Consider the following 27,938-nt stretch of genomic DNA (forward strand, 5'->3'; position numbering starts at 1 on the left):
AGAACCTTTTAATGAGGGTGAAAGAGGAGAGCACAAAATATGGTCTGGCAAAGAAATGGAGGCAGTGAGAGATTTTACTTTCTTGGGCTCCATGATCACTGCAGATGGTGACAGCAGTCATGAAATTAAAAGACGCCTGCTCCTTGGGACAAAGGCGATGGGAAACCTAGACAGCATATTAAAAAGCAGAGACATCACCTTGCCAACAAAGGTCCGTATAGTTAAAGCCATGGTTTTCCCGGTAGTGATGTATGGAAGTGAGAGCTGGACCATCAAGAAGGCTGATCGCTGAAGAATAGATGCTTTTGAATTCTGGTGCTGGAGGAGACTCTTGAGAGTCCCATGGACTGCAAGAACATCAAACCTCTCCATTCTGAAGGAAATCAGCCCTGAGTGCTCATTGGAAGGACAGATCGTGAAGCTGAGGCTCCAAGACTTTGGCCACCTCATGAGAAGAGAAGACTCCCTGGAAAAGACCCTGATGTTGGGAAAGATGGAGGGCCCAAGGAGAAGGGGACGACAGAGGACGAGATGGTTGGACAGTGTTCTCGAAGCTACAAACATGAGTTTGACCAAACTGTGGGAGGCAGTGGAAGACAGGAGTGCCTGGCGTGCTCTGGTCCAGGGGGTCACGAAGAGTCGGACACGACTAAACGACTAAACAACAACAACACTATATATACAACCTGAGCCGATCCCAAGAGACTCTAGTTTGTTCCATACCCACAACCTTGGATTCAAGCAGACGCCCAGCATTGCTCTGACTCTCCTGCTTGGGGCTTTGTTCCTTGGTCACAATAATCCTACTCCCTCCTGCAAGCACAGGGTGGCGTCCAGATGTTTTGGAACATAACTCCCATCGGCCCCAGCCAACAGAGAGCCATTTAATCATAGAATTGTAGAGTTGGAAGACACCCCCAACAGTCATCTAGTCTAATCCCCAGCTATGCAGGAATCTCAACTTAAGCATCCATGATATGATCATATGTTGCCAGGGCTGATGGGAATTGTAGTCTGAAACATCGGGGGGCACCACCCCACTGAGCAAAGCCTGAGCTAAAGCCACAACATTTGAAACATGGGTAACTCAAGACATCCCGATTGCTAGGATAATGGGGGCATTTGTATACATCTCCTCAAAAAAGTAATTCAAATTGTATCCCAAATAGTTACAGTACTTCCACAACTCACCAAAACTAAATATTCGGGGCACAAGATATATTAATGGATGGTCATCTGTCATGGGTGCTTTCGTTGAGAATCCTGCATTGCAGAGGGTTGGACTGGATGACCCTCGGGTCCCTTCCAATTCTACAGTTCTATGATTATGTAATGGTTAGGCAAGCTCTCTATCTCTCTTGCACAGGCATCCTGCATCAGGGCAAATAATTTGGCCACTCCAGGCATGGGTGGGTTGAAGTTCACTATCCTCTTCTGGGCACCAGGGGTGGAGCTGTAGGAAGGGGTGGGGCTGTTCCTTTTGCTGAAAAGGTTGGCTTCTTTGCACGACCCATTATTGAGAGAGGAGGTAGAGAGGAGGGTGCCTGGGACGTCCTGAACATCCCGCTCCCAAGGGGTCGTGCACGCCAGCTAGCCCACTCCACATTACCTGAGCCTCCAGCATGGCCACATACAAGCTCCAGGTGGTGACTTGGAAGCACGCCGTGGTTACCAGCATTGACTTTGTTTTTGCCACCTTGGTGGGCACCCATGGCGACAGCCCCAAAACTTTGCTGAGCAACTGGGGCCCAAAGGTGAGTGGTTCTGAACGGGATGGGATGCGGGGGGCGGGGGAGGCGGGGGCGGCAGAGAATTTCTTTTTTTTAAAAGGGCATATCTACAGGGAACCAGGCAGAGGGCCTTCTCGGTGGTGGCGCCCACCCTGTGGAACGCCCTCCCATCAGATATCAAAGAGAAAAACAACTACCAGACTTTTAGAAGACATCTGAAGGCAGCCGTGTTCAGGGAAGTTTTTAATGTGTGACATTTTAATGTATTTTTAATCTTTGTTGGAAGCCGCCCAGAGTGGCCAGATGGGTGGGGTACAAATAATAAATTATTATTATTATTATTATTATTATTATTATTATTATTATTATTATTTATTTCACATTTCTCTCCCATCACAGGGGTGGGGTGGGGAGACAAACACCGTGTCTGCTTCTATTTGGGCCAGGGGGTGCTGTAGCAAGTAAATTCTAATTGTTGCACCCATCAAAAACAGTAGGTTAGTCCAACAAGCAGCTTGCTGCCTGAGTGAGGATGGGGTTCTTCTGAGGGCCGCAGCACCAAGGATGGCTGAGGACTTTGATAATTCCCATAGAGCCACCTCTTAGAAAGTAATACTAAACTTCTATCCAAAATGTATAACCAACTGTTAGACTGGGATACTAAAGATGAAGAGGTGAAAGGAGTCATGGTCAAATGGGCCAGAGACCTTGGATATAATCTGGAGTTTGACAGATGGGTAAAACTTTGGAAGAAAGGTATGAAGTTCACAGCATGTGCTGCTCTCCGAGAAAATATGGAGAAAATGATGTATTGTTGGTACATCACCCCGGCAAAACTGGGGAAGATGTATAAGACTGGAGACAGCACATGCTGGAAATGTAAAACTAAAGAGGGTAATTTCTTTCACATGTGGTGGACCTGTGACGAAGTGAAAAGATTTTGGGGACAAATTTACGATGAATTAAAAAGAATACTGAAATACACCTTCCCCAAAAATACACCTTCCCCAAAAAACCTGAAGCGTTCCTTTTAGGTATGATCGGAGAGGAGATCAAAAATGAAGACCAAACATTCTTTCAATATGCAATGGTGGCCGCCAGGATTTTGTTAGCGCAAAACTGGAAAACTTCAAATATCCCCACCATTAGAGAATGGCAAATGAAACTATATGAGTATATAGAATTAGCTAGAATGTCACAAAAAATCAGGCATCAAAAAAACGTTAAGTTTACGAACGACTGGAGTAAATTTGTAAGTTACATTGAAATCAATCTAGGTATTACCAAAATCACAGTGGGCAGAATTTAAAACCTGCAATGTAAAGAGCTGATATAATACAACTGCAGATAAGCTATGAGTTTATTTTGCCTAAACTGAGATGGAAGGAAGTCAATTGAGTGATGTTATGTTGGTTTGTTTGTTTTATGTTTATAGGCGTTGTTGTTGTTTTTGTTTGTTTGTTTGTTTGTTTTTCTTCTTTTCAGTCTTTTTTCTTCTTTGTATTGTTTGATGTTGTTTCCAAAATATCAATAAAAAGATTAGTAAAAAAAAAAAAAAAAAAGATAATTCCCATAGAGCCTACAGGCTAAGTTAAAGGTGAGGTTTTTCACCTGGAGTTGAAATCTGTCTCTTTATCATCCCTTCCTGCTTTCTAAGGCTGCCTCTGGATCTCCCAACTTTTCCGTTGCAGGTGCATGACTACGAAGTCACCTGTGAGCAGGAGCTGGGGGAAATCGTGCTTCTCCGTCTCCACAAAGAAGCTGTATCTAATCTGCTGTCCGGTAGGTGGTACTGTAGTTTTATCACCGTGACGTCACCCAAAGGAGAAGTCTACAGATTTCCATGCCATCAGTGGATTGTGGGCTCTAAAACCCTGGAGCTGAGGGAGGGGACGGGTAAGTAGACTTGCTTGAAGAAAGAGAGGGGGGGGAAGGTCCCTACTCTGCAAAATCATCTTTTAGCCTGCTGATTGTTTGGACAGCATGCCCCCCCAACATGGTGATCAATGGTATTTACTGTTGATAAGAAAATATAAATGACAGTGGAACCTTGGTTCTCAAACTTAATCCATTCCAGAAGTCCGTTCCAAAACCAAAGCGTTCCAAAACCAAGGCACGCTTTCCCATAGAAAGTAATGCAAAACGGATCGATCCGTTCCAGACTTTTTAAAACAACCCCTAAAACAGCAATTTAAACATGAATTTTACTATCTAACGAGACCATTGATCCATAAAATGAAAGCAATAAGCAACGTACTGCAGTCACACAACCAACCAACCAACCAACCAACCAGTAGCTGAACTGGGTTCCACACAGTCACAAAAACAAAACAAAAAAAGAGCCGCAGAAACGCAAAATAAATAGCAAAAACAGACAGACCTCGGCGTAACACTCCAAACGGAAGTGTGGCACTCAAAACGGAGCATGTTCGGCTTCGCAAACTGGAACACTTACTTCTGGGTTTGCAGTGTTTGGTTTCCAAGTTGTTTCAGTACCAAGGCGTTTGAGAACCAAGGGACCACTGTACCAGATCTGAACCAAGTGAAGCAGGCTGACATAATAAACACCATCTCTCTCTGTGTGTCCGTCCAGCGAAGACACCAGCTATGGATACTCTTCAAAGACTCAAGAACCACCGGAAGGAGCAGCTTCAGGACAAACAGTCTTGCTACGAGTGAGTGTGGCTGCTGTAAAATTCTAGTCATGCAACCTGTGTGTGTTTGTGTGTCTGTGCAATGGATTCCTGGGTTCTGCCTCCAGCTCTCAGGGGTGTGTGTGTGTCTGTGTGTGACCAGTGGGGAGGGGAGCTGGTCACAGCAGGAGGGAGAGGCCCCCTGCCTTCTTCGCTAGTCTGATTCACCTCTGCCTCTCGACCTCCCACCTCTCCTCCTTCAGCTTCTACCTCTGATTCTGGACTGACACAGACTCTGACACAGACTCTCCCCGCTCACTAAGCCCTGTTGCCTCTTCAGCTTCCGATATCTCTTCTTCGCAGGATTCTCCCTCTGACCACTCAGCATCGTCCCAACACCAGTCTTTGGGCTCTGAGCCTTCCTCTCTTGGTGGTTCCCCAGCTGCTTCCTTCCACCATTCCTTTGCATCCAACCAGTCCATGACATTGTGATACTGATTTCCTTCTGCACAGGTGGAAGAAGTTTGCTGAGGGCATCCCTTTCCATCTGTACGTTGCTTCCAATGAGGAACGGGACATAAACATCTGGTTTTCTTTCGGCAAACAGGCTGATTTTGTCTTTCGCTATTTCGCCAAGTAAGTTTGGGGAAAGAAGCTGCAATGTTGGTGGCAGATCACGTTCCTTAATGCAGACCATTTTCTGGGCTACGCACAGGCAGTTCCAGCCCAGGGTCTGTGGTAAACAGTGAAGTGTAGGTGGGTTCCCACGAGGCAAGACACAGTGATAACAGCAAGAACCTTTACTGAACTAACAGAACTGGACAACAGGGGCAAAGCAACTGCTTATATACATTTCTGAAGGCCTGGGCCACTCCCACTCTCAATGTGATTGGCTGTCTAAACTTCCAAGCTGCGAATCACGACTCAGAGTTGAAGGGCCAATGGCAGAGGCCCAAATCCTGAAATGTTCTGCGATTGGACAACATGTATCGAATCAGAACACAGGGCCTCAGAATCCTTAGTCCAGACTCAAGCTCAGGCAAACACAGACCACTGAATACATAACAAGCAGACAAGGGGAAGGAGAATTCTGGAAGGAGGAATAACGCTAGTCAACGTTGCTCTGGCCATTCGCACCTCCTGCAATGCCTAGGAAAGGTCTCAGTATATCCCCTCAGAAATCCACTATGTGGGACATACCAAAAAAAGTCCCAAACTGACTGACAACCAAAGTAAAGCAATAATAATATAATAATGAAATTATGTACACATATGATAGCAGATGAAACATTTCAGTATCATATCTTTGTGTTGTCCAAATACCAAGGAAAATAGAATTGTAGAGTTGGAAGGGACCTGAAGGGTCATCTACTCGAACCCCCTGCAATGGAGGAATATGCAGCTGCCCCGTATGGGTATCGAACCTGCGACCTTGGTATTATCGGCACCATACTCTAACCGACAGAGCTATCCAGCAAAAAACTGTCTTTGTGTGGTGCCAAAAGGAAGACAAGGTTGGTGCCAGGCAGGCCACCTCAGGCCTCCCGCACGGATCACGTTCGCAACCCGAGCGTCCACAGTAATCTGTTTTGCATTACTTTGTATGGGAAAGCACGCCTTGGTTTTGGAACGCTTTGGTTTTGGAACGGACTTCCGGAATGGATTGAGTTTGAGAACCAAGGTACCACTGTAATAGATTGGCCGGGCAGGGGGAGGGGGGCTGTTTCCTGTTCATGAGGCAACTTTAAAGGACAAGAAAGAGCACATTTCATCCTCGGCCTTTGACATTCATCCCCACTTTCTTCCCTTCTGACTTCAGGCAGGTAGAGCTCAAGCTCAGAGGTTACTCCGATAGCCAAGAGTCCTGGAAGAAGCTGGAAGATATCAGCAATGTCTTCTTGTTCACTGAGACGGATTTGTCCAGTAAGATGGTAGCCCTGTTCAAAACTCACTGCAAGCAGCCTCTGATAGACCCCCATAGTGTGAAGTTCGTTTCCAGTTACCTAGAGATGGGGGGTTGGTTTCCAGAAATCTGGGTCCTCAGCTCTTTCCTGATTTAGTAACACAATGGATCCTACTGTGAATGGGACCTGTGAAGCCCCCAAAGTGGTTGCCACTGATATAACGTGGCCGAACCTCCTTTTGCTCATGCAAATTTGAGGTTAGCGTCAAATGCTGGCCAACGCGCTGATGCTCACTGGATCCTTCAGTCAAGCTTTTAATTTGCTCAGCAGAGGAACAGGGAGTAGCTCGGTTCGTGGGCGTCCAAAGCTTAATGGCGTCAGGAAAGCTTGCGGAATTTGTTGGGTATAAAGCAAAGTCCGTAAAATAATGAAGCAATGTACCTGTAATGAAATTTGAAGCAACTTAAAGCAATTTGAGACAGTTTGCAACTAATTAATGGTATGAAGTAATAACTGGCGTTGACAAAGCAATCAGGCTGGGAAAATTGCATAATCGCCTGCTAACCCACTCCAGTTGCAAAACAGTTATAAGTTGTTGACCAAATGAGATCACTAAATGGCATAATTACCAATCCAACGCAGCAGGCCGGTCTTTGAGGCTTTCAGCTGGGCGATACGGGGCAGGTTAGTAGACAGGAAAAGAGAACAAGAAATTGATTGGTTGGTTGCATTTATATCCCTCCCTTTTCTCCATGGACTCCATGGCTTATATAGTTTTCCCCCTCCTCATTTAGTCCCCCAACCACACTTTGATGTAGGTTGCAATGTGAGGCAGTGACTGGCCTGAGGTTACCCAGTGAGCTTCAGGCCTGAGTGAGGATTCGAACCCTAGTCTCCCAGGTCCTAGTCAGACACTCTAACCTGGCCTTTCTCAGCCGTGGGTCCCTTTATGTTGTTGGACTGCAACTCCCATCATTCCTAGCCAGCACTGCCAGTGATCATGGATGATGGGAGTGGCTCTAACCACTACACCACACTGCCTGACACTGAAAGGAAAACTGTACAACCCCCTCCCCCCAAAAAAAACCCTAACAAAAAACCCCCGAATGCACCTTTTAAAAATAAAATAAAATTGATCGCTAACTGACCAGGAGATCAGACTCTTCTATTAATTTTGCATTCGTTTCATGACTCCAGGAGGCAGACCCACGTAAAAGGTAGACTAAGCTATCTGGGATCAGGAAGAGAGGAACTGAGACCCTTCCCATATCAGATGTTCCCCATGCAGGGGAATCTCAACACGCTTCACCCTGACTTTATGCTCTTGTGTCTTGAGGCTCTCGCTTGTTTTGACTCCGCGGTCTAAGGCAGCTCCCTCTGTTCCTAGGATACGTCGTGAAGCACTGGAAGGACGACGCGTTCTTTGGGTACCAGTTTCTGAACGGCCTGAACCCGAGAGTGATCCAAAGATGCACAGAGATTCCATCCAACTTCCCTGTGACTCAGGACATGGTGGCCAAGTCCCTTGGGGACTCCACCACACTGCAGAAGGAGCTGGAGGTGAGGAGGGAAAGCGCTCTGCAGCTCGGCTGATGGGGAAACGCTGTTGCACCAGAAGTGGCACACAAGCTGCACACCGATGATGATGATGATGATGATATATTATTATTATTATTTATTATTTTTACCCCACCCATCTGGCTGGGTTTCCCCAGCCACTCTGGGGAGCTCCCAACAGAATATTAAAAACATGATAAAACATCAAATATTCAAAACTTCCCTAAACAGGGCTGCCTTCAGATGTCTTCCAAAAGTCAGATAGTTGTTTATTTCCTTGACATTTGATGGGAGGGCATTCCACAGGGTGGGTGCCACCACCGAGAAGGCCCCTTGCCTGGTTCCCTGTAACCTCACTTATTGCAAGGAGAGAACCGCCAGAAAGCCCTTGGCACTGGAGTTCATGTCCGGCTGAACGATGGGGGTGGAGACGCTCCTTCAGGTATACTGGGCCGAGGCCGTTTAGGGCTTTCAAGGTCAGCACCAACACTTTGAATTGTGCTTGGAAACGTACTGGGAGCCAATGTAGGTCTTCCAAGAACGGTGTTATGTGGTCTCTGCAGCCACTCCCAGTCACCAGTCTAGCTGCCACATACCGGATTAGTTGCAGTTTCCGGGTCACCTTCAAAGGTAGCCCCACGTAGAGCGCATGGCAGTAGTCCAAGCAGGAGATAACCAGAGCATGCACCACTCTGGTGAGACGGTCTGCAGGCAGGGAGGGTCTCATGCTGCATACCGGATGGAGCTTTGACCGAGGGTTGTGTTCTTCTCCCAAACAGAAGGGGTCCATCTTCATTGCTGACTACTGCATCCTGGAGGGGCTCTCTGCAGGAATCAACAACAACCGCCAGCAATACATAGCAGCCCCCCTGTGCTTGCTGCATCTCACAGCCCAGGAGCAGCTTATGCCCCTTGCCATCCAGGTAACAGGTTGGGGCGGCTGGGGGCTCAGAAGATGCTTTGGGAGATTGCAGTGGGGAAGGGAGGCTGTGCCTCCATCATGGACCAAAGGCATCCTATGGTGGTTCTCTGCAACCTCGTACTTTAAATCGGGTAATGCTGTCAATTGCGCAGAGTCGACTTGCACGATTTCAACATTACTGTCATGGACTGACTGGGTACCAAGGAACGGTGGGAGGCACCAGCTGGGGAGCCCCTGAGGGAAGAAGTCTCAGTGCCTGGGGAGTGGTGGCGGGATGACAATGAGCTGTAAGAGGCAGAAGAGGGAGCCGACTAGGAGGAGAAGGTGTCGGAAGCTGAAGAGACAACAGGGTTTAGTGAGCAGGAAGAGGCTGCGGCAGAGAGCAGTTCAGACTCGGAGCCAGGAGAGAAGAGTGGAGAGAAAGGGGGCCAGGAAACAGAAATGAGGATGGTGAAGAATCTAGGGGGTCTTAAGCTGAAGAGACAACAGAGTTTAGTGAGCAGGCAGAGAGCAGTTCAGACTCGGTGCCAGGAGAGAAAGGGGGCCAGGAAACAGAAATGAGTCAGGATGGTGAAGAATCTAGGGTGTCTTCCCCCTCCTGCTGTGACCAGCTCCCTTCCCTGCCTGGTCTCCCAGAACATGGGGAGGAATGAAAAGGGCGGAGCAAAGAGAGACATGATGAAGGAGTCTCAGATTGCTTAGGAACGTCCCGGGGGAAGAGGAGACTTAGGGAGCTGTGGGAAGGCCTGAGGACCTCATTGGGGCTAGATCAGGTATCCCCAACCTTCGGCCCTCCATATGTTTGGGACTACAATTTGCATCATCCCTGACCACTGGTCCTGTTAGCTAGGGATCATGGGAGTTGTAGGCCAAAACATCTGGAGGGCCGCAGGTTGGGGATGCCTGGGCTAGATCTACCAGGAATAGTTGCTGTGCTCACTAGGCCTGGACTCCTGAGCTGTTTGCTTCTTTGAATGAAGAGTTAATTTCACTGACACTGTGTGACTTATTGCTGACCTGCTCCTGGCAGCACTTATATGATTGAAAGATGGCGGTTTGAAATCCCACAACTAGATTCATCAAAAAGCTTTTGATGAAGAATCTCACCAAAGACTCCTAAGGAACCTCTGTAGTCATGGTATAGGTCCTCTTACGGATCAGAGACTGTCCAAGAAACAGGAAACAGAGAGTAGGAATAAATGGAGCCAATGTTGTATTCTGCCGCCCCCACAGCTCAGCCAGACCCCTGGCCCAAAGGCTCCCATCTTCCTGCCAAGTGACCCCGAATGGGACTGGATCCTGGCCAAGACCTGGGTGCGAAACGCTGACTTCCATGTGCACCAGGTCCTCAGCCACCTGCTCCGGACCCACCTGCTGGCGGAGGTGTTCACCATCGCCACCCTGCGCCACCTCCCCATGTGCCACCCACTCTATAAGGTGAGGCTGCCAATTCTGTGTCCTTGAGCCTGGTGGAACTTGGGACCGGACCTACCTAAAAGACTGCACTGGAGACAGAAAGGAAGGACATCCATTCTCTTCAGTAGCTTAGAACAAAGAGAGTACGGCACCCAAGATGGATGCTCACAGATTTTTATTTTTATTTAAATAATGCTTTTATTTATTTTCATGGTACAGAAGATAATTTTTGAGAAAACAATTATTACAACAGTAAACAACAAATATATTGTCCTGATGAGACCACAGGCTTTTATCTTTTTTTCCCCATATCATTTTTATTAATTTTCCAACACAATTATACATTTTTCTCCGTATTTTAACAAATTAAACTTTTTGACTTCCTCCCGCTTCTCTGGTAATCATCCATATTTACTCTTCAATTACGCATTCCCTTCATTGTATTGCCATTTGTCTTCTCTCCCCATTCTATTTCTTATTGACAATACATCTCATACTTTTACAGTGCTTCTTGAAACCCCACTAGCGTTGTTTGCACATCACATACATTTTTCAGATACTGTACAAACTTTCCCCAATCTTCGATGAACTTTTGGTTTTGAACATATCTTATTTTCCCAGTCAGTCTATCCAGTTCCGCATAGTCCGTTAATTTCGATCTCCATTCTTGTATCGTCGGTACTTCCTCTTGTTTCCATTTCTGGGCCAATAAAATTCTTGCGGCTGTAACTGCACACTGGAAAAGTTTACAGTCTTTTCTTCTTATTTCATTTCCTGTAATCCCTAAGAGAAAAGCTTCTGGTTTCTTAACAAAGGTGTATTTTAACATCTTTTTCAATTCATTATATATCACTTCCCAAAAGCTCCTCACTTTCTTACATTCCCACCACATATGGTAAAACATTCCCTCTTTTTCTTTACATTTCCAACACTTATTAAATGTTTTATACATTTTTGCAAGTTTTACCGGTGTAATGTACCATCTATAAAACATTTTCATAACATTTTATTTCAACGCCGTGCATGCAGTAAATTTTAAATTTTCTTTCCACAGTTTTTCCCAATCCTCAAATTGAATGTTATAACCAAAGTCTTTGGCCCAGTGTATCATTACCGATTTAACCTCTTCGTCTTTCGTGTACCATTCCAACAATATCTTATACATTTTTGACAAAGTTTTATATTCATTATTTATTATATCTATTTGGAACTTAGAGTCTTTTTCTACATAACCACTTTCCTTTATATCTTTTTAAAACATTTCGTTTACCTGGAAATAATGCAGCCAATCATACACATAATCTTTAACTTGTTCATATGGTTTTAATTTCCATTTTCCTCCTTCTTTAATCACCATTTCCCCATATGTAGCCCATTTACCTCTCATATTAATTTTCTTTACACACATAACCTCCAACGGGGATAACCAATGTGGAACTCTCGGTTCCAAAAGACTCTTATACCTGTCCCATACTTCTATTAGCGAACTCCTGAAAATGTGGTTTGCAAAACCTTTATGTACTTTCTTCTTATCACACCATAGGTAAGCGTGCCAACCAAATCTGTTGTCAAAATCTTCAAGGTCTAGCAATTCCATATTTTCTAGTTTAATCCACTCCTTTAACCAACATAAACATGCTGCTTCGTAGTATAATTTCATATCTGGCAGGGCGAAGCCTCCTCTTTCTTTTACATCTGTTAATAGTTTAAATTTTATTCTTGGCTTCTTGCCCTGCCATATATACCTTGAAATCACTCTTTGCCAGTCCTTAAAGATCCCTATCCCCTTAATAATGGGGATAGTCTGGAATAAAAATAACATCTTTGGAAGCACGCTCATCTTTATAATAGAAATTCTGCCCCAAAAAGACAGTTTCATTCTGCCCCACACCTCCAGGTCGTTCCTTATTCCCTTCCAAACCTGGAACAGGTCAATATTTTTAGGAGTTAACCAAATTCCCAAGTATTTTACTTTCTTCACCACCTCTATCTCTGTCTGTTGTTGCATTATTTCTATCGTATTATGCTCCATATATTTAGCCATTATTTTAGTCTTTTTCTTATTCAATCTAAAACCGGCTACATTTCCAAATTGTTCAATCTCCTTCAATACTTTTTTAACACTTTCCATTGGTTCTTCCATCGTTATAACCAGATCATCCGCAAAGGCTTTTACTTTATATTCATCCTACTGTCACCCCTTTAATTGAACTATTTTGTCTAATCACATTTAAAAAGACCTCAAGGACCGTTATAAATAACAATGGCGAGAGCGGACAACCCTGTCTTGTTCCTTTCGATATCTTTATATCTTCTGTAACTACATTATTAACTATCAGCTTAGCTCTCTGTTCTGTATATATTGCCTTGATTCCATTGAAAAACTCTTTCCCCACTTCCACATATTCTAAATTTTTCAGCATAAAATCCCATACTACATTATCAAATGCCTTTTCAGCATCCACAAACATTAATATCGCTTGTTTCTCATTCCTGGCAGTCAGAAATTCCAAAATATTAGTTATATTCCTTATGTTATCTTTCATTTGTCTGCCTGGCGGAAACCCTGCTTGGTCTTTGTGGATAGTTTTTATCAATATTTTTTTCATTCTCTTCGCTAAAATCCCCGCAAATATTTTATAGTCCGTATTCAACAGTGAAATAGGTCTGTAGTTTTTAACTTGGGATAAATCCGCATCTTGTTTTGGAATCAAAGTAATAAATGCTTCTTTCCATGTTTCTGGGATCTCTCTTGCTTTTAGACTATTATTCATAACTTCTTTCAATGGTATCATCAAAACATTTCTCATTTCTTCATAATATCCTGATGTAAATCCATCTGGTCCGGGGGCCTTTCCCCTCTTCAGTTCTTTTATAACCTCTTTGATCTCTTCAACTTCTATTGGGGTGTTCAGCTGGTCTTTTTGTTCTCTCAGGATCTTCTGCACCTTTTTATCTTTTAAAAATCTTTCTATTTTCTTCACATTATTCCTTTCCTTATTTCTATATAATTGCCTATAAAAGTCCAAGAATCCTTTCCTAATTTCTTTCGGGTTAACTGTCTCTTCACCGTTCATAATAATTTTGTTAATTGTATTCTGTTCTTTTCTCTTTTGAATTTGCCACGCAAGCCATTTACCTGATTTGTTAGAGAACTCAAAGTTTTTCTGTCGTAACCTTTTAACATTCCATTCCACTTCCTTATTTATTATCATTGCAAATTGAGTTTGAAGTGTCTTGATTTCTTGCTTGATTTTTAAATTATTTGGTTTTTTAATTAATTTTTGCTCATTGTCCATGATCTGCTTTAGAATTTCTTTTTCCCCTTTTCCCCTATGTTTGTTCTTCAGTGAGTTCTGCTGAATAAAGAATCCTCTCATAACTGCTTTGCTTGTGTCCCAAATAATGTTCATCTTTGTACCTTTGTTAGAATTGTCTATAAAATATTCCGTTAATTTCTTTTGTGCTTTTTCTATAATCTTCTGATCATCCAACAAATAATTGTTAATTCGCCATCTAAACGTCCTTTCTTCAAAACCTTTAAGTTCCATTTTTATTGGACTGTGATCTGAAATTACTTTATGTTGTATTTCAATTTGTTGGATTCTTGGAGTCAATTCATTCGATACCCATATTTGATTGATTCTTGACATTGACTGATTCGGTTCTGAATAGTAAGTAAATGGCTTCTCCAGTGGGTGTCTAAGTCTCCAGATATCAATCAAGTTACAGTTCTTGGTCATTGTAAAAAAGGTCCTAGGTGGTTTCCCTTCTTTATTTATTCCTTCTCTTAATCTATCCATTTCCAATGAAACCACTCCATTCATATCTCCCATTATTATGATTTTCTGGTCCATGTGTTCAAAAAGTTTTTCTTCCAAAGCTTTATAGAATTCAGTCTTATTTCCATTAGGTGCATAGATCCCGACAATTATTAAATTTTCGCCTTGCCATTTGATCTGAACTGCTATAATTATTCCTTCTTCATCTTTAAATATTTGTTGAGCTTCAATTTTGTTTTTGATATATAAAACAACCCCTCTTTTTTTCTCTTTTTCCGAAGATATAAATTCATTCCCTAGTCTTTTGTTGATCAAAATTTTTCTGTGTCTCCTTGCCACATGTGTTTCTTGTAAACATATAATGTCCAAATTTTTCTTTTTAAAAAATTGTACAATTTTATTTCGTTTCTTTTTGTCATTCATCCCATTAATATTCCAATTTCATAGTTTTAGAGCCATGATAGAAGCCAATTAAATAAATTTACGTTATTTTACTTATAACCTGTCTTCCTTTTCTTCTGCTTCTTCTTCTTCTTTTTCGGAACTCTCTTCTTCCACTGATTCTGACTCGTCCCTGGGTCCTACTCCTCCTTCTGCACCTTTGACCTCTTCTTCTTCCACTTGCAATTCTTTGTATCTTCTCGTAAACTTCCCTATTTCTTCAGGGCTTGTCAACTTACGTTTCTTAGCTTTATAGAAAAAGGAAATTCCTTCTGGAAATTCCCATCTGAAGTCAATCTTATTCTTCTTGAGAATCTGCACCAGTGGCTTATAGGGGTCCCTTCGTTTCAACAGCCTTGTCGGAATATCTTTGAAGATGATTATGTAGTTCCCATCTATATATAGTCTTTTCTCTCTATTCTTCTGTAGTATCAAATTTATCATCTCTCGATCTTTAAACGTAATTAAGCAGTCACCTGGAAATTTCCTTGCCTTGGTTGTTCTCACTCTCATCCTAAATGCATTTTGCACTGTTTTTGCCACTTCTTCTACAGGGATCTCCAGCCATTGTGCCAGTTCTGTAATCAGTCTCTCTTTAACATTCTCGTTCTTGAATTTCCGGTACAGATCTCAGTCTTAGGTTGACTTCCCTCTGTCTCTGCATCTTTAATTTCCTCCTGCGATTTATTTATTTCTATCATCTCCACCTTCATTCTTTCTTCCTCTCATTTCACTTCCCTCATCTCCAATTTTGTCTTTTTCATTTTTTTAAAAGATATTTATTAAAGTTTCAAAAAAGTTACAAAAGAAGAAAAAGAAGAAGAAAAAAGAGAAAATACAAAATACAGAAAAATAAAAAAAGTTAAAAACAAATCAATCTTTTCATAACTTGTCTTTCATTTACTTGTTTCCCTGACCTCCTCACACCTCCCTTTTTTTGTATTCCAGTTCAGTTAGTTAATTCAGCAAATCCTTTTTATCTTAATCCTTTACCTTGATATATTATAACTTTACATTCTCACCTGTTAACAATCCATTTTTACATACTCCTTTATAACATTACTGCTAAAACCACTTAACTTCATTCCGACATCACAATTTTGTCTTTTTCAACCCCTCTTCTAGTGATTGTGTTCTTTTGGAAACCTCTTTTATTTGCCCTTTCAGTTCATTAACTGTCTCATCAATTTTTTTATCCATTTCCCCAATTTTATTATCCACTTGTTCCATTTTATTATCTACTTGTTCTAATTTTGTTTCTAAGTTCTTTTCACTTTGTTTAATTTCTGCAAACATTTTCAATATTTCTGCTCTAAAATCAGATTCTTGCTTTGACGGTCTCCTGTCAGTTGGTGTCCCCCCCTCCATCCCTTTGTTTTGTTGATGTGTCATTTTACCCAAGATATCCTTTATTATGTTCCCCACCTGTTCAAATCACAGCAAATATGACCAATTTACAAATTTTAAATTTTTTAAAAAATAGCTATGATGGAAAACCCACAAACTTTTTTACAAATAAAAATATCTTATAATTTCCAAAAGAAAAAGAATTAATTTAAGATTAATTAGTCCCCCTTTAATAGGGAAAGTTAAAGGGGAAGTCACAATCCTGACCAAAGTTGACCAAAGTTGAAGACAATCTTCTTGCCCCCACTTGGGCTAATCCTAATTGGGTTCTTCCTTCTGTATTTGTACTTGCCTCAATTGTAATCCAAATAAAATTGTAATCCAAATTGTAATCCAAATAGAGTGTAAATCCAAGAGATCAAAATTTTAAAAAGAAAAAAATGAGGAACTTAACTCCAAATACAAATTATATATTCCACTTAGGATGGGATGGTCCTTTCACAGAATCAATACGGAGAACCGATTAAACCTTAAATTTAATGTCTGGATTATCTGTTTAATATTCCAAAAAAATGGTGTTTAGTGTCTGCAGAAAATAGCCACAAATAACCGAAGAGGGAAGCTCCACTGAGAAAGGAAAAACAGCACAAGGAGGAAGTGGAGCCAAGGTCACTTCAAAAAAGAAGAAAAAAAAATTCCACTAACATTGGAAGAAGCACAGAAAAACAAGTTGTAGTAACTTAATCCCTCCACTAGGTGTCCGTGCCCAAATCCGGGGTGAATAAATTAATAGTCCAGATAAACAAATTCCAGCTTTTGTTTTTATATACCGAAATTATAAATCCAATTAATAAGGAGATTGAAGATACAAAGAAGATGTTAAATCCTGTACGTTGCAACTGCAGCCTTTTCAGATTCCCTTCTATTTTACTATTAACAATGGCGTCGGAAGCTTCTCGTTTCTTTATCCTTAAAAGCGAAAGTGGGAAGACAAAGAACTTGGTTCTCTGTAAGTCCTCCGATCCATCAAAGGTCTCTATTTACCACAACACTTCCTCTGTTCCCCCTTTCGGTCCAATACTTCTTTCAGCCTCTTTAGAACTTGGCAAAGTTACTTTTTAGCTTCTTTGTTTTGTTTCTAAAAGTTACGGGGAAAACGGAAACAATAGCCGCTAGCGGCTACTTACTTTCGCTTTCCAGCTCTGCATTTGTTGCTGCGTCAAAGCTGATCCCAGATGACAGCCGAACTTGAAAAAGTATCTTTATTCTTTCGGAGCCTTCCTTGGTTCCACCTCTTGCAGTTTATAGCTTAATTTAGGTCCAAATTTCTTAATCTTGAGAGCGAAGCGCTGTTCTTTGCAAGCTCGGGGCTTCGCTATTTGGGTGCAGCAATGGCTTCCCGATAGCCCACTAACCCGTTCCGCCGTACTCTTTGCCCCTTTTGGGCGTTACCTGACGGCCAGACGGGCAGTTTTAAGGGCACTGCCGGGAACCCGACACCCCTGGACACCCTCCAGAGGCTTTATAGGGGGCTACCGCGCCCTGTAGCACCCCTTTTCCACCCGAAACAGCTGGGATTCTTCTCTGCAAAGAATCCCTCGCTTGCGGCAAGATCGCGCTCCGCCGGAAGTTGCGACACCACAGGCTTTTATCATGTGTTCTGTTTGAATACTCCAAGACAGGGGTGACCAAACTTTTTTCAAAGAGGGCCAGATTTGATGAAGTGAAGGGCCGTGAGGGCCGACCAAAGGGCTGTCCAAAGTCCAAAAAAGGCTGCCCATTTATGAGCTTTTTTATGATTTTACCCCAGGAAATAAACTGCCACAGGGGCCGGATCTAAGAGATCAAGTCACATTTTCCCATGAGTGCTGGGTGGATTCCTGTCACGGTCTGAACAATTTATGCATTCAATAAACATTTGCCATATGTTATAAAAGGAATGTGGGTTGTGTTTGCCCTTTGCCACTCTCACCTGGCATGTTAGTTTCCTGCCCAAAGCCTCGTAGTCTCTTTTGATCTTCTGGAGGCTATTGCTTGCAGTGTCATTGGTTCCCACATGAACTAAGAGGAAGGGGTATTTGTCAGTGGGTTTTATGATTCCTTGCAGTCGTTCAGTTACATCTTGGATCTTAGCCCCGGGGAGACAGCACACTTCCCGAGACATCTTGTCAGGCCCACAGATCACTGCTTCTGTTCCCCTCAGTAGGGAATCCCCTATCACCACTACATGCCTCCTCTTAGGTCTGGTCGGGGTTCTTCCGTGAGCTGTCCGTTCCAAGGTAGCCTGCACATTCCCTGAGGACTGACTTTGCTGCTCGTCTTCATATACCTGATCGACTGTAATGAGGGAGAGATCCTCAAATGGAGTCTGCTCTTCGTCTTCCATGCTAGGGGAGAGGACCTCAAAGTGATTGTGTATTTCTACACAATTGTGTATTTCTTTCCCGTCAATCTTGCCATTCCGTCAGCTTGGTCTGGCACTCTTCTCTGGTCGGTGCTTCGAAATTTCTAGCCGTGCTTTACAGCATACAATACTGGCACACTATAGATTCACTTCCCATTTTGATGTACATTAAGCCATTAACAAAGCCGTCCTCTCCCGTCTTCTACAGCTCCTGATCCCCCACATCCGCGACACTGTCCACATCAATACCTTGGCCCGGGACCGCCTCATTTCAAAGGATGGCGTCTTCGACAAGGTAAGCTGCCCTGGGGTCTCGCTACCCCGCCTGAGAAGAATCAGGTTTTGCTGCTCCTTCCAGGTTTTGACTCCCTTTCCCCCACCCCATGTCTCCAGGCAACTGGCGTCGGACTCCAGGGCTTGGTTGAGCTGCTGCAAAGGGACTTGAAGACCATGACCTACTCCTCCCTCTGCCTCCCAGAAGACCTGGAAGCTCGCGGGGTGTCCTCGTTGCCCAATTATTACTACAAGGAGGACGGACTGAAGATCTGGGCAGCCGTGGAGAGGTCAGGGAAGGGCGTGGGTGGGACTGTGTTGGTCTCCATTTTGCCTGGAGCAAAATTCAAGGATGTGGACATGAGATGTGCGTGTGTTTGCATCTGTGTGTAGGAATACAAAGGGAGGGTTGGGGGGCTCCGACTCAGGTGGTGGAACATCTTTCTGCCCGGACACTGAGGTCCAGCGCTGAGGGCCTTCTGGTAGTTCCCTCCCTGTGAGAAGCGAGATTACAGGGAACCAGGCAGAGGGCCTTCTCGGTGGTGGCACCTGCCCTGTGGAACGCCCTCCCAACAGATGTCAAGGATATAAGCAACTCTCTGACTTTTAGAAAACATCTGAAGGCAGCCCTGTTTAGGGAAGTTTTTAATGTTTGATGTTTGGTCGTGTTTTTAATATATTCTGTTGGAAGCTGCCCAGAGTGGCTGGGGAAACCCAGCCTGATGGGTAGGGTATAAATAAATTAACAACAACAACAACAACAACAACAACAACAACAAATTCCTAGGAGCTAATCGTTGACAAAGTGAAGGGAATTTTGCGTCTGTAGTTGTAGCTCAGAAGTTCTATAACCCCTTGATCCAGTTCCCTCCTCTATTTCTATTTTACAGCCCTATTATTATTATTATTATTATTATTATTATTATTATTATTAATGTGCTGGATGTGGAGGAGACTTTGCATCTCACAATCTCCTTTTTCTGTGAGTGGAGGACCAAGTGGTCCATGAAGAGGTCTCAATTCTGCAAGCTGAGCAGTCTCTTCTTGTTGTTGTTGTTGTTTAGTCGTTTAGTCGTGTCCGCCTCTTCGTGACCCCCTGGACCAGAGCACGCCAGGCACTCCTGTCTTCCACTGCTTCCCGCAGTTTGGTCAAACTCATGCTGGTAGCTTCGAGAACACTGTCCCACCATCTCGTCCTCCGTTGTCCCCTTCTCCTTGTGCCCTCCATCTTTCCCAACATCAGGGTCTTTTCCAGGGAGTCTTCTCTTCTCATGAGGTGGCCAAAGTCTTGGAGCCTCAGCTTCAGGATCTGTCCTTCCAGGGAGCACTCAGGGCTGATTTCCTTCAGAATGGAGAGGTTTGATCTTCTTGCAGTCCATGGGACTCTCAAGAGTCTCCTCCAGCACCATAATTCAAAAGCATCAATTTTTCGGTGATCAGCCGTCTTTATGGTCCAGCTCTCACTTCCATACATCACTACTGGGAAAACCATAGCTTTAACTATACGGATCTTTGTCGGCAAGGTGATGTCTCTGCTTTTTAATATGCTGTCTAGGTTTGTCATTGCTTTTCTCCCAAGAAGCAGGTGTCTTTTAATTTTGTGACTGCTGTCATCATCTGCAGTGATCATGGAGCCCAAGAAAGTCAAATCTCTCACTGCCTCCATTTCTTCCTCTTCTATTTGCCAGGAGGTGATGGGACCAGTGGCCATGATCTTTGTTTTTTTGATGTTGAGCTTCAAACCATATTTTGCACTCTACTCTTTCACCCTCATTAAAAGGTTCTTTAATTCCTCCTCACTTTCTGCCATCAAGGTTGTGTCATCTGCATATCTGAGGTTGTTGATATTTCTTCTGGCAATCTTAATTCCGGCTTGGGATTCATCCAGCCCAGCCTTTCGCATGATGAATTCGGCATATAAGTTAAATAAGCAGGGAGACAATATACAGCCTTGTCGTACTCCTTTCCCAATTTTGAACCAATCAGTTGTTCCATATCCAGTTCTAACTGCAGCTTCTTGTCCCACATAGAGATTTCTCAGGAGACAGATGCGGTGATCAGGCACTCCCATTTCTTTAAGAACTTGCCTTAGTTTGCTGTGGTCGACACAGTCAAAGGCTTTTGCATAGTCAATGAAGCAGAAGTAGATGTCTTTCTGGAACTCTCTAGCTTTCTCCATAATCCAGCGCATGTTTGCAATTTGGTCTCTGGTTCCTCTGCCTCTTCTAAATCCAGCTTGCACTTCTGGGAGTTCTCGATCCACATACTGCTTGAGCCTTCCTTGTAGAATTTTAAGCATAACCTTGCTAGCGTGTGAAATGAGTGCAATTGTGCAGTAGTTGGAGCATTTTTTGGCACTGCCCTTCTTTGGGATTGGGATGTAGACTGATCTTCTCCAATCCTCTGGCCACTGCTGAGTTTTCCAAATTTGCTGACATATTGAGTGTAGCACCTTAACAGCATCATCTTTTAAAATTTTAAATAGTTCAGCTGGAATACCATCACTTCCACTGGCCTTGTTATTAGCAGTGCTTTCTAAGGCCCATTTTACTTCACTCTCCAAGATGTCTGGCTCAAGGTCAGCAACCACACTACCTGGGGTGTACGAGGCATCCATTTCTTTCTGGTATAGTTCCTCTGTGTATTCTTGCCACCTCTTCTTGATGTCTTCTGCTTCTGTTAGGTCCTTACCACTTTTGTCCTTTATTATGGTAATCTTTGTACGAAATGTTCCTTTCATATCTCCAATTTTCTTGAACAGAACTCTAGTTCTTCCCATTCTGTTGTTTTCCTCTATTTCTTTGCGAGCATTCTCTTATTTCCCCTTTATTTGACTCTTTCTCGTAGATTTGTCTCTGGCATTGTCGACTTGTATTACAAAGACGACCGCTCTGTGCAGGATGATTTTGAGCTGCAGTCCTGGATACGTGACGTCTTCACAAAAGGCTTCCTGAAACAAGAGTCCTCTGGTATTGCCCAGCCCTCATAAAATTAAGGGATATCCAATAGCAATGAACAGAGGGAGGGGGTTAAGAGTCCACCAATGGTTATAAAAGTAGCCACGCATGCCATGCTCCTCAGTGTACCTTAATGCTGTTCAATGAACAGTCACATGGGACTGAGGTATATGGTCAATAGGTCAAACAGGTGAATAGTCTCCATAAAATGGAAAGTGAAAATATCTGCCAACTTACTCTTGGAAGTTTCAACGGTCCTGAAAGGGCCAGCACCCACATACTCTGCAAGTGTCCCAGGAAACCCACGACACTCTGTTATTTCTCACGAGAGAATGGTGGCCATTTTGGATACCATGATTTTGCATGTTTCTGTACTGTGACCCCCCCAAAAAAAGCATTTTTGAGGGCCGCAAGCTTGTGCAGCACCCCAAAACATGCATTTTTGGGTGCCATGCCTGGAAAAAGCGCTGGTTTTTTGGGGGGTGTGTGGCATGAAATCATGCAAGATTACAAAGTTCAAAATGGCTGCCATTCCCTTTCGAGAAAAAACGGGTAGATGGTGCCCTGGAAAATTGTGTCCTGGAATTTATCCTTGAAATGTCGGACGGTATGGAACCATTAATAGATGCTCACCATTTTAAAGCTGATCTTCAGCATCATGAGGACTACATAGTTTTCGAAAGAAATCTAACGAGATTTGCATATGGCAACACAATGCGTGGCCTGCCCATATATTGCACCCCTCCTTATTGAAAGGACTCGCTCCTGATTAATAACTGTTGTGGATTTAGCTTTCCTCTTCCTCTTCGCAGGCATCCCTTCCGCATTCAAAACTGTGAAAGAGGTCAAGAAGTTCTTCACGATGGCAATTTATACCAGCTCGGCCCAGCACTCTGCCGTCAACAGTGGGCAGGTAGGACAGGAGTGCTCCCTCATATTCACCTCCAGGCAGGTAGACATCGCGAGGCAGACTAAGCAGGCCTGGCTACAAACCTTTGTTGGGTTTTATATAATAGTTTTAACTGTCATGGCTTGCCCCAAAGAATCCTGGGAAAAGATCCCAAGATGCTCCACCCTGAAGAAAGCTCTAATGGTTCTCTGGGGAGCTAAAATGACTGTTGAACCAGTTTGCTTTTATGGTGTCAATGGGCCAAAAGAGAAAAGCGTAGCTGTTTCGGCCAGGGGCCATCAATAGCCCATAAATTTGCCTGATCCTCATTCAAAGCCATCCAGATTGGCAGCCTTCGTTGCCTCCTGCAGGAGCGAGTTCCACAGTTTAATGATGTGATGTGTGGCGAGGTCTTTTCTTTCTCCTGAAACTGCCAACAAGATTTCCGATCAAGCAGAGCTTTCATGTTTATCTTTCTTCCACAAATTTGTAGGCCTCTTGATTGCGTAGCCCACCTCTTTGCATTCTTAATCCTTGGGGGGTGGTTGCTTTTATTCGCAGTTTGATTTGGGGGCATGGATGCCCAACTTCCCCCCATCCATGAGGAAGCCGCCGCCTCAGACCAAGGGGGCGGCAAACTTGAAGGACTACCTAGACACCATCCCGGCCATCAACACCACCTGCAGCATCCTGAGCACACTGTGGTTGCTTAGTTCCAAATCTCCATATATGGTGAGTGGGTGGCCGTCTGCCATGGATGCTTGAGCTGAGATTCCTGCATTGCCGGGGGTTGGGATAGATGACCCTCGGGGTCCCATCCAACCCTACAGTTCTGTGGTTAAAGGATGAAGAGTGCCTTTAATAATAACAGTGAAAATATTAAGAAGACTGCATGCAGTTTGCAAGCTACAGCTTGGCAGGAACCGGTTGCAAGTTATAGAACGGTTTCTGCTCTCTTCTTCTCCCCTCTCCCAATTAACCTCCATCTCCAGGGCCTGCCCTGTGACATCACCAGGGGCCTTCAAATCTCAGGGTCTGGGATGATCCTGACGTGGCAACCCCATCCTGGAAGGCCATCGTATCTGCCTCTTGGGGACTGCTATTCTTGCTTAGCCAGCCTTTTGCAAGATACTTTCCCTCTTTTTGACAGACATACTTGGGGAACTACCCTGAGGAGCATTTTACGGAGGATGCCCCAAAAGGTCTCATTGAGGCCTTTCAGCAGGACCTGCGCAGGATCGCCAAGGAAATCGAGGAAAGGAACGAGTCTGTCTCCAAACTGATCCCTTCTGGCTATAAGTACCTGTACCCGCCTGAGATCGAGAACAGTGTCGCTTTATAAGCTCTGCGGGTGGTGAATCCATTTCACGCCGCTCTTCCAATATTTTTACCGTATTACATTTGCAAATATTTGGGTGCACATTCTGATAAGTGTGATTTGCATAGATGCAGTGAATATCAGCTTCAGCACAGTGAGTTACCATATTTTTTGCTCTATAAGACTCACTTTCCCCCTCCTAAAAAGTAAGGGGAAATGTGTGTGCGTCTTATGGAGCGAATGCAGGCTGCACATCTATCCCAGAAGCCAGAACAGCAAGAGGGATCACTGCTTTCGCTGCGCAGCGATCCCTCTTGCTGTCCTGGCTTCTGAGATTCAGAATATTTTTTTTCTTGTTTTCCTCCTCCCAAAACTAGGTGCGTCTTGTGGTCTGGTGCGTCTTATAGAGAAGGGCCCTCACCTCGCACAGAGTCACGCTTTTCCCCCTCTAATGGGGTTCTTCTCGCACTCTGCTTCATTTCACTGAACTGCTATTTCTCTTGCTGCTCCACTTGTTCAAACCGCTCAGGGATTATTTCTATTCCTCCCCCTGTTTCAGCTCGGACACACCTCGCTCACAGGCCCTCCTCCAGGAAACACAGATCCCACTTCTGACACCAGTGTTGCACGCCACCCCCATCATAGAATCATAGAATCATAGAGTTGGAAGAGACCACAAGGGCCATCGAGTCCAGCCCCCTGCCAAGCAGGAAACACCATCAGAGCACTCCTGACATATGGTTGTCAAGCCTCTGCTTAAAGACCTCCAAAGAAGGAGACTCCACCACACTCCTTGGCAGCAAATTCCACTGTCGAACAGCTCTTACTGTCAGGAAGTTCTTCCTAATGTTTAGGTGGAATCTTCTTTCTTGTAGTTTGGATCCATTGCTCCGTGTCCGCTTCTCTGGAGCAGCAGAAAACAACCTTTCTCCCTCCTCTATGTGACAGAGGAATGATGTGAGATTTTTGGGGTTCCAGATACTCGCCAGAGTTTGTGTTCCCTTTTGGGAATGAGGCACAGCAAAGACAGTGGTGTCTTTATGATATATGGTTTATTTACACATACAGTGGTGCCTCGCAAGACGAAAATAATCCGTTCCGCGATTCTCTTCGTCTAGCGGTTTTTTCGTCTTGCGAAGCAACCCCATTAGCGGCTAAGAGGATTAGCGCTATTAGCGATTTAGCAGCTTAGCGGCTATTAAAGGATTAGCGGCTAAGCTGCTAAAAGGCTATTAGTGGCTTAGCGGCTTTGAAAAAGGGGGAAAAAAGCGGGGGGGAAATGGCGAGACTCGCAAGACGTTTTCGTCTTGCGAAGCAAGCCTATAGGGAAATTCATCTTGCGAAGCGCCTCCGAAACGGAAAACCCTTTCGTCTAGCGGGTTTTCCGTCTTGCGAGGCATTCGTCTTGTGGGGCACCACTGTACTATATATACAACCTGAGCTGATCCCAAGAGACTCTAGTTTGTTCCATAGCCACAACCTTGGATTGGAAGTACTGTGTACAGTGAGGTTGCACAATTGTATTTCCATTCTTGCTATTCTGATAGCATCTAAGCAAGAAATTCAGCAAGGTGTTGAACTGTTGATGGAAGCATACCCAGAAGATATTGACCTGAAACTTATTGATGAACTTTTGCACTTTCACCTATACGTTAGACAAAGCCATAGGCTCACAGCAGAGCACTCTCTGTCTCCTACAGACCTTTATCAAATTATATACAAGGGGAAAATTCAGATGGCCTTTCCTAATGTGGAAACAAATGTGTGGCTGTTTCTTAGCTTTATGGTCACCAACTGCTTGGGAGAGAGGAGTTTTTCCAGACTCAAAAGAATTTAAAATGAATTAAGGGCCACGATGTCTCAAGAGAGGTTGTCCGCACTGAGCATTCTGTACAGTGATACCTTGGTTTACAACCATAATCTGGAGGTCCGGTTGTAAACCAAAACAGGTTGTAACCCAAGGAGCGCTTTTGCCAATTGGGCCTCAAAAAAAAAAAAAAAAAAAAAAAGGGTTGTAATCCAAAAAAAGGGACACACACTTCCGGGCTTGATGTGGTTGTAATCCAAAATGGTTGCAAACCAAGGTACCACTGTACAAACTTAGACAAACAAATTTTGATGAAGTTTTCTGATGTCCTTTAGAGGAGAAATTGTGAATTGCAGAATTTTAAATACCCATCATCAAACCTGAACTTCATTCAATTTAGTTTATAACACGCTTCCATTTTCTTCTAGTCGTGAGGGTGGGGGGTTGGGAGGGGCCTCACAAGTGGAGGAGCTGAGAGCCTCTCTTCATCGAAATCCGGCCCTGCTTTTCTCTCTCTCCCCCACACCCCATTTTTACAGGGTTTTTGAGAATAAGTAAATCCACAAGCAGAGGAAGCTACCTGTTCACTAATGACCGCTCCCCGCATAAAACGGGGGGCGCTCTTTGCGTGGACGCGCGCAGCCCCTGGATCTGGAGCGGCTCCATCAACACAGGCTTGGCTTCGCCTTCCCCCAGGTGGGATATCTGGAGGTCTCCGCCTACCTCAGTCAGTTGTCCAATCCCGCCTGGGGGGGAACGTCGCATGGATCGGTTCAAATTCACTATCTTCTTCTGACACCTGGGCACCAGGGGTGGAGCTCTGCTGTAGGAAGGGGTGGGGCTGTTCCTTTTTGCTGAAAAGGTTGGCTTCTTTGCACGACCCATTATTGAGAGAGGAGGTAGAGAGGTGGGTGCCTGGGACGTCCTGAACATCCCTCTCCCAAGGGGCCGTGCACGCCAGCTAGCCCACTGCACATTACCTAAGCCACCAGCATGGCCACATACAACGTCCAGGTGATGACTGGGAAGCTGCTCCGTTCTGGCACCATTGACTCTGTTTTTGCTAAAAAGGGCATATCTTACATTTCCCTCCGATGAGCTGGGTAACTGAAAAGCAGAGTCAAATCTTCCCCAAGGAGCAAAAAAAAAAAAAATTTAAGAAGTAAAATGTTAAGTATGCTTTTCTGCTCCTGGGAAAATGAAAAATGTTGTTGTATTTTCTCCTGAGAAGGAATTGTGTTTGTGTGTTTGCTTTGCTGGTTTGATACGTGCCTGAAATCAGCCTTCGCTTTCGCCTGCTCATTCATTCCATGTTAAAACTTGCTCATAAATAGTTAGGTGTGTTTATTTCTATGCCTCTGGCCATAGCTTTCCCCCCCTTCCCAATACTGTGTAACAAGTCAGTGGTTATCCAGTTAAACGCTTCCAGTGACATTTAAACAGAGTGTTCTATTTGCACTGAGTTTTGAATAAAACCCCATCAATATAAAAATGTCTAATGATGATTTCATAGAATATTAATTCAAAATAATACGAGACAGCTTGGCCCTATTAATTTTGTGTGGTCGTCTCCACTTTCCCCCAAGCAAGTTTAACTCTTTCTGAAACTTGATGACTTTAAAATTAGGTCAGGAGAAGAATGGAAATCTCAAGGCTCCACCCACGTAATTTCTTTTTAAAACATTTTCTTTATTAATTTTCCAATATTGGCGCAATATTACCAGAGTTTTGCCAATTATACAGATTCCAATTAATATCAATGCATAACAAATGCTTATGGGGCCCCAGAGCTCATTTTCAGCCCCAGGGGCTTCCTAGATACAGTGGTGCCTCGCAAGACGAAAATAATCCGTTCCGCGAGTCTCTTCATCTAGCGGTTTTTTCGTCTTGCGAAGCAACCCTATTAGCGGCTTAGCGGATTAGCGCTATTAGCGGTTTAGCGGCTTAGTGGCTATTAAAGGCTTAACGGCTTAGCGGCTAAAAGGCTATTAGCGGCTTAGAAAAAGGGGGGGGGGGAATGAAAAAAATCGCAGGACTCGCAAGACGTTTCCGTCTTGCGAAGCAAGCCCATAGGGAAATTCGTCTTGTGAAGCAGCTCAAAAACGGAAAACCCTTTTGTCTAGCGGGTTTTTCGTCTTGCGAGGCATTCGTCTTGCGGGGCACCACTGTATTAAATAGTGGGTGGGCATAGCAGACAACACAGAGATTTCTCCAAGTAGTTCTTTATAAGTAAGCTGGAACTGAACTGAACAGCAAACAGCTCAGCCGGCCTGCTTTTATAGGCAGCCGGCTGTCAACATTGTAACAACAACCACCCAGGGTTTCCCGCCTAAATTAACTGACGTGGACCTGAGTGAAAACTACACACAGTCATACCTCGGGTGGAATGTGCTTTGGGTTGAGTGCATTCGAGTTGCGCTCCACGGCAACCCAGAAGTAATGGAGTGCATTACTTCCGGGTTTTGTCACTCGCGCATGCGCAGACACTCAAAATGACGTCAAGCGCATGCGCGGAAGCGGCAAAACGCGACCCGTGCATGCGCAGATGCGCCGTCGCT

The 27,938-nt window shown here is 44.1% G+C and overlaps 1 protein-coding gene across 1 annotated transcript; it reads left to right on the forward strand.

Moving 5' to 3' along the window:
• Positions 1 to 1,485: 1,485 nt before the first annotated feature.
• LOC310746821 (hydroperoxide isomerase ALOXE3-like) lies at positions 1,486 to 26,548 on the forward strand. Its single transcript, XM_083580949.1, has 14 exons — positions 1,486 to 1,754; positions 3,422 to 3,626; positions 4,324 to 4,405; positions 4,877 to 4,999; positions 6,183 to 6,286; positions 7,655 to 7,827; positions 8,604 to 8,747; positions 9,980 to 10,183; positions 18,345 to 18,431; positions 18,530 to 18,699; positions 21,257 to 21,378; positions 22,179 to 22,279; positions 22,817 to 22,987; positions 23,406 to 26,548. Exons 1-14 carry the CDS (start codon positions 1,623 to 1,625, stop codon positions 23,595 to 23,597), a joined length of 2,010 nt encoding a protein of 669 aa, XP_083437075.1. The 5' UTR covers positions 1,486 to 1,622; the 3' UTR covers positions 23,598 to 26,548.
• The last annotated feature ends 1,390 nt before the right edge of the window (positions 26,549 to 27,938 follow it).

This window comes from Podarcis filfolensis (assembly GCF_964270895.1).
Source record: "Podarcis filfolensis genome assembly, chromosome: 13".
Taxonomy (NCBI): domain Eukaryota; kingdom Metazoa; phylum Chordata; class Lepidosauria; order Squamata; family Lacertidae; genus Podarcis; species Podarcis filfolensis.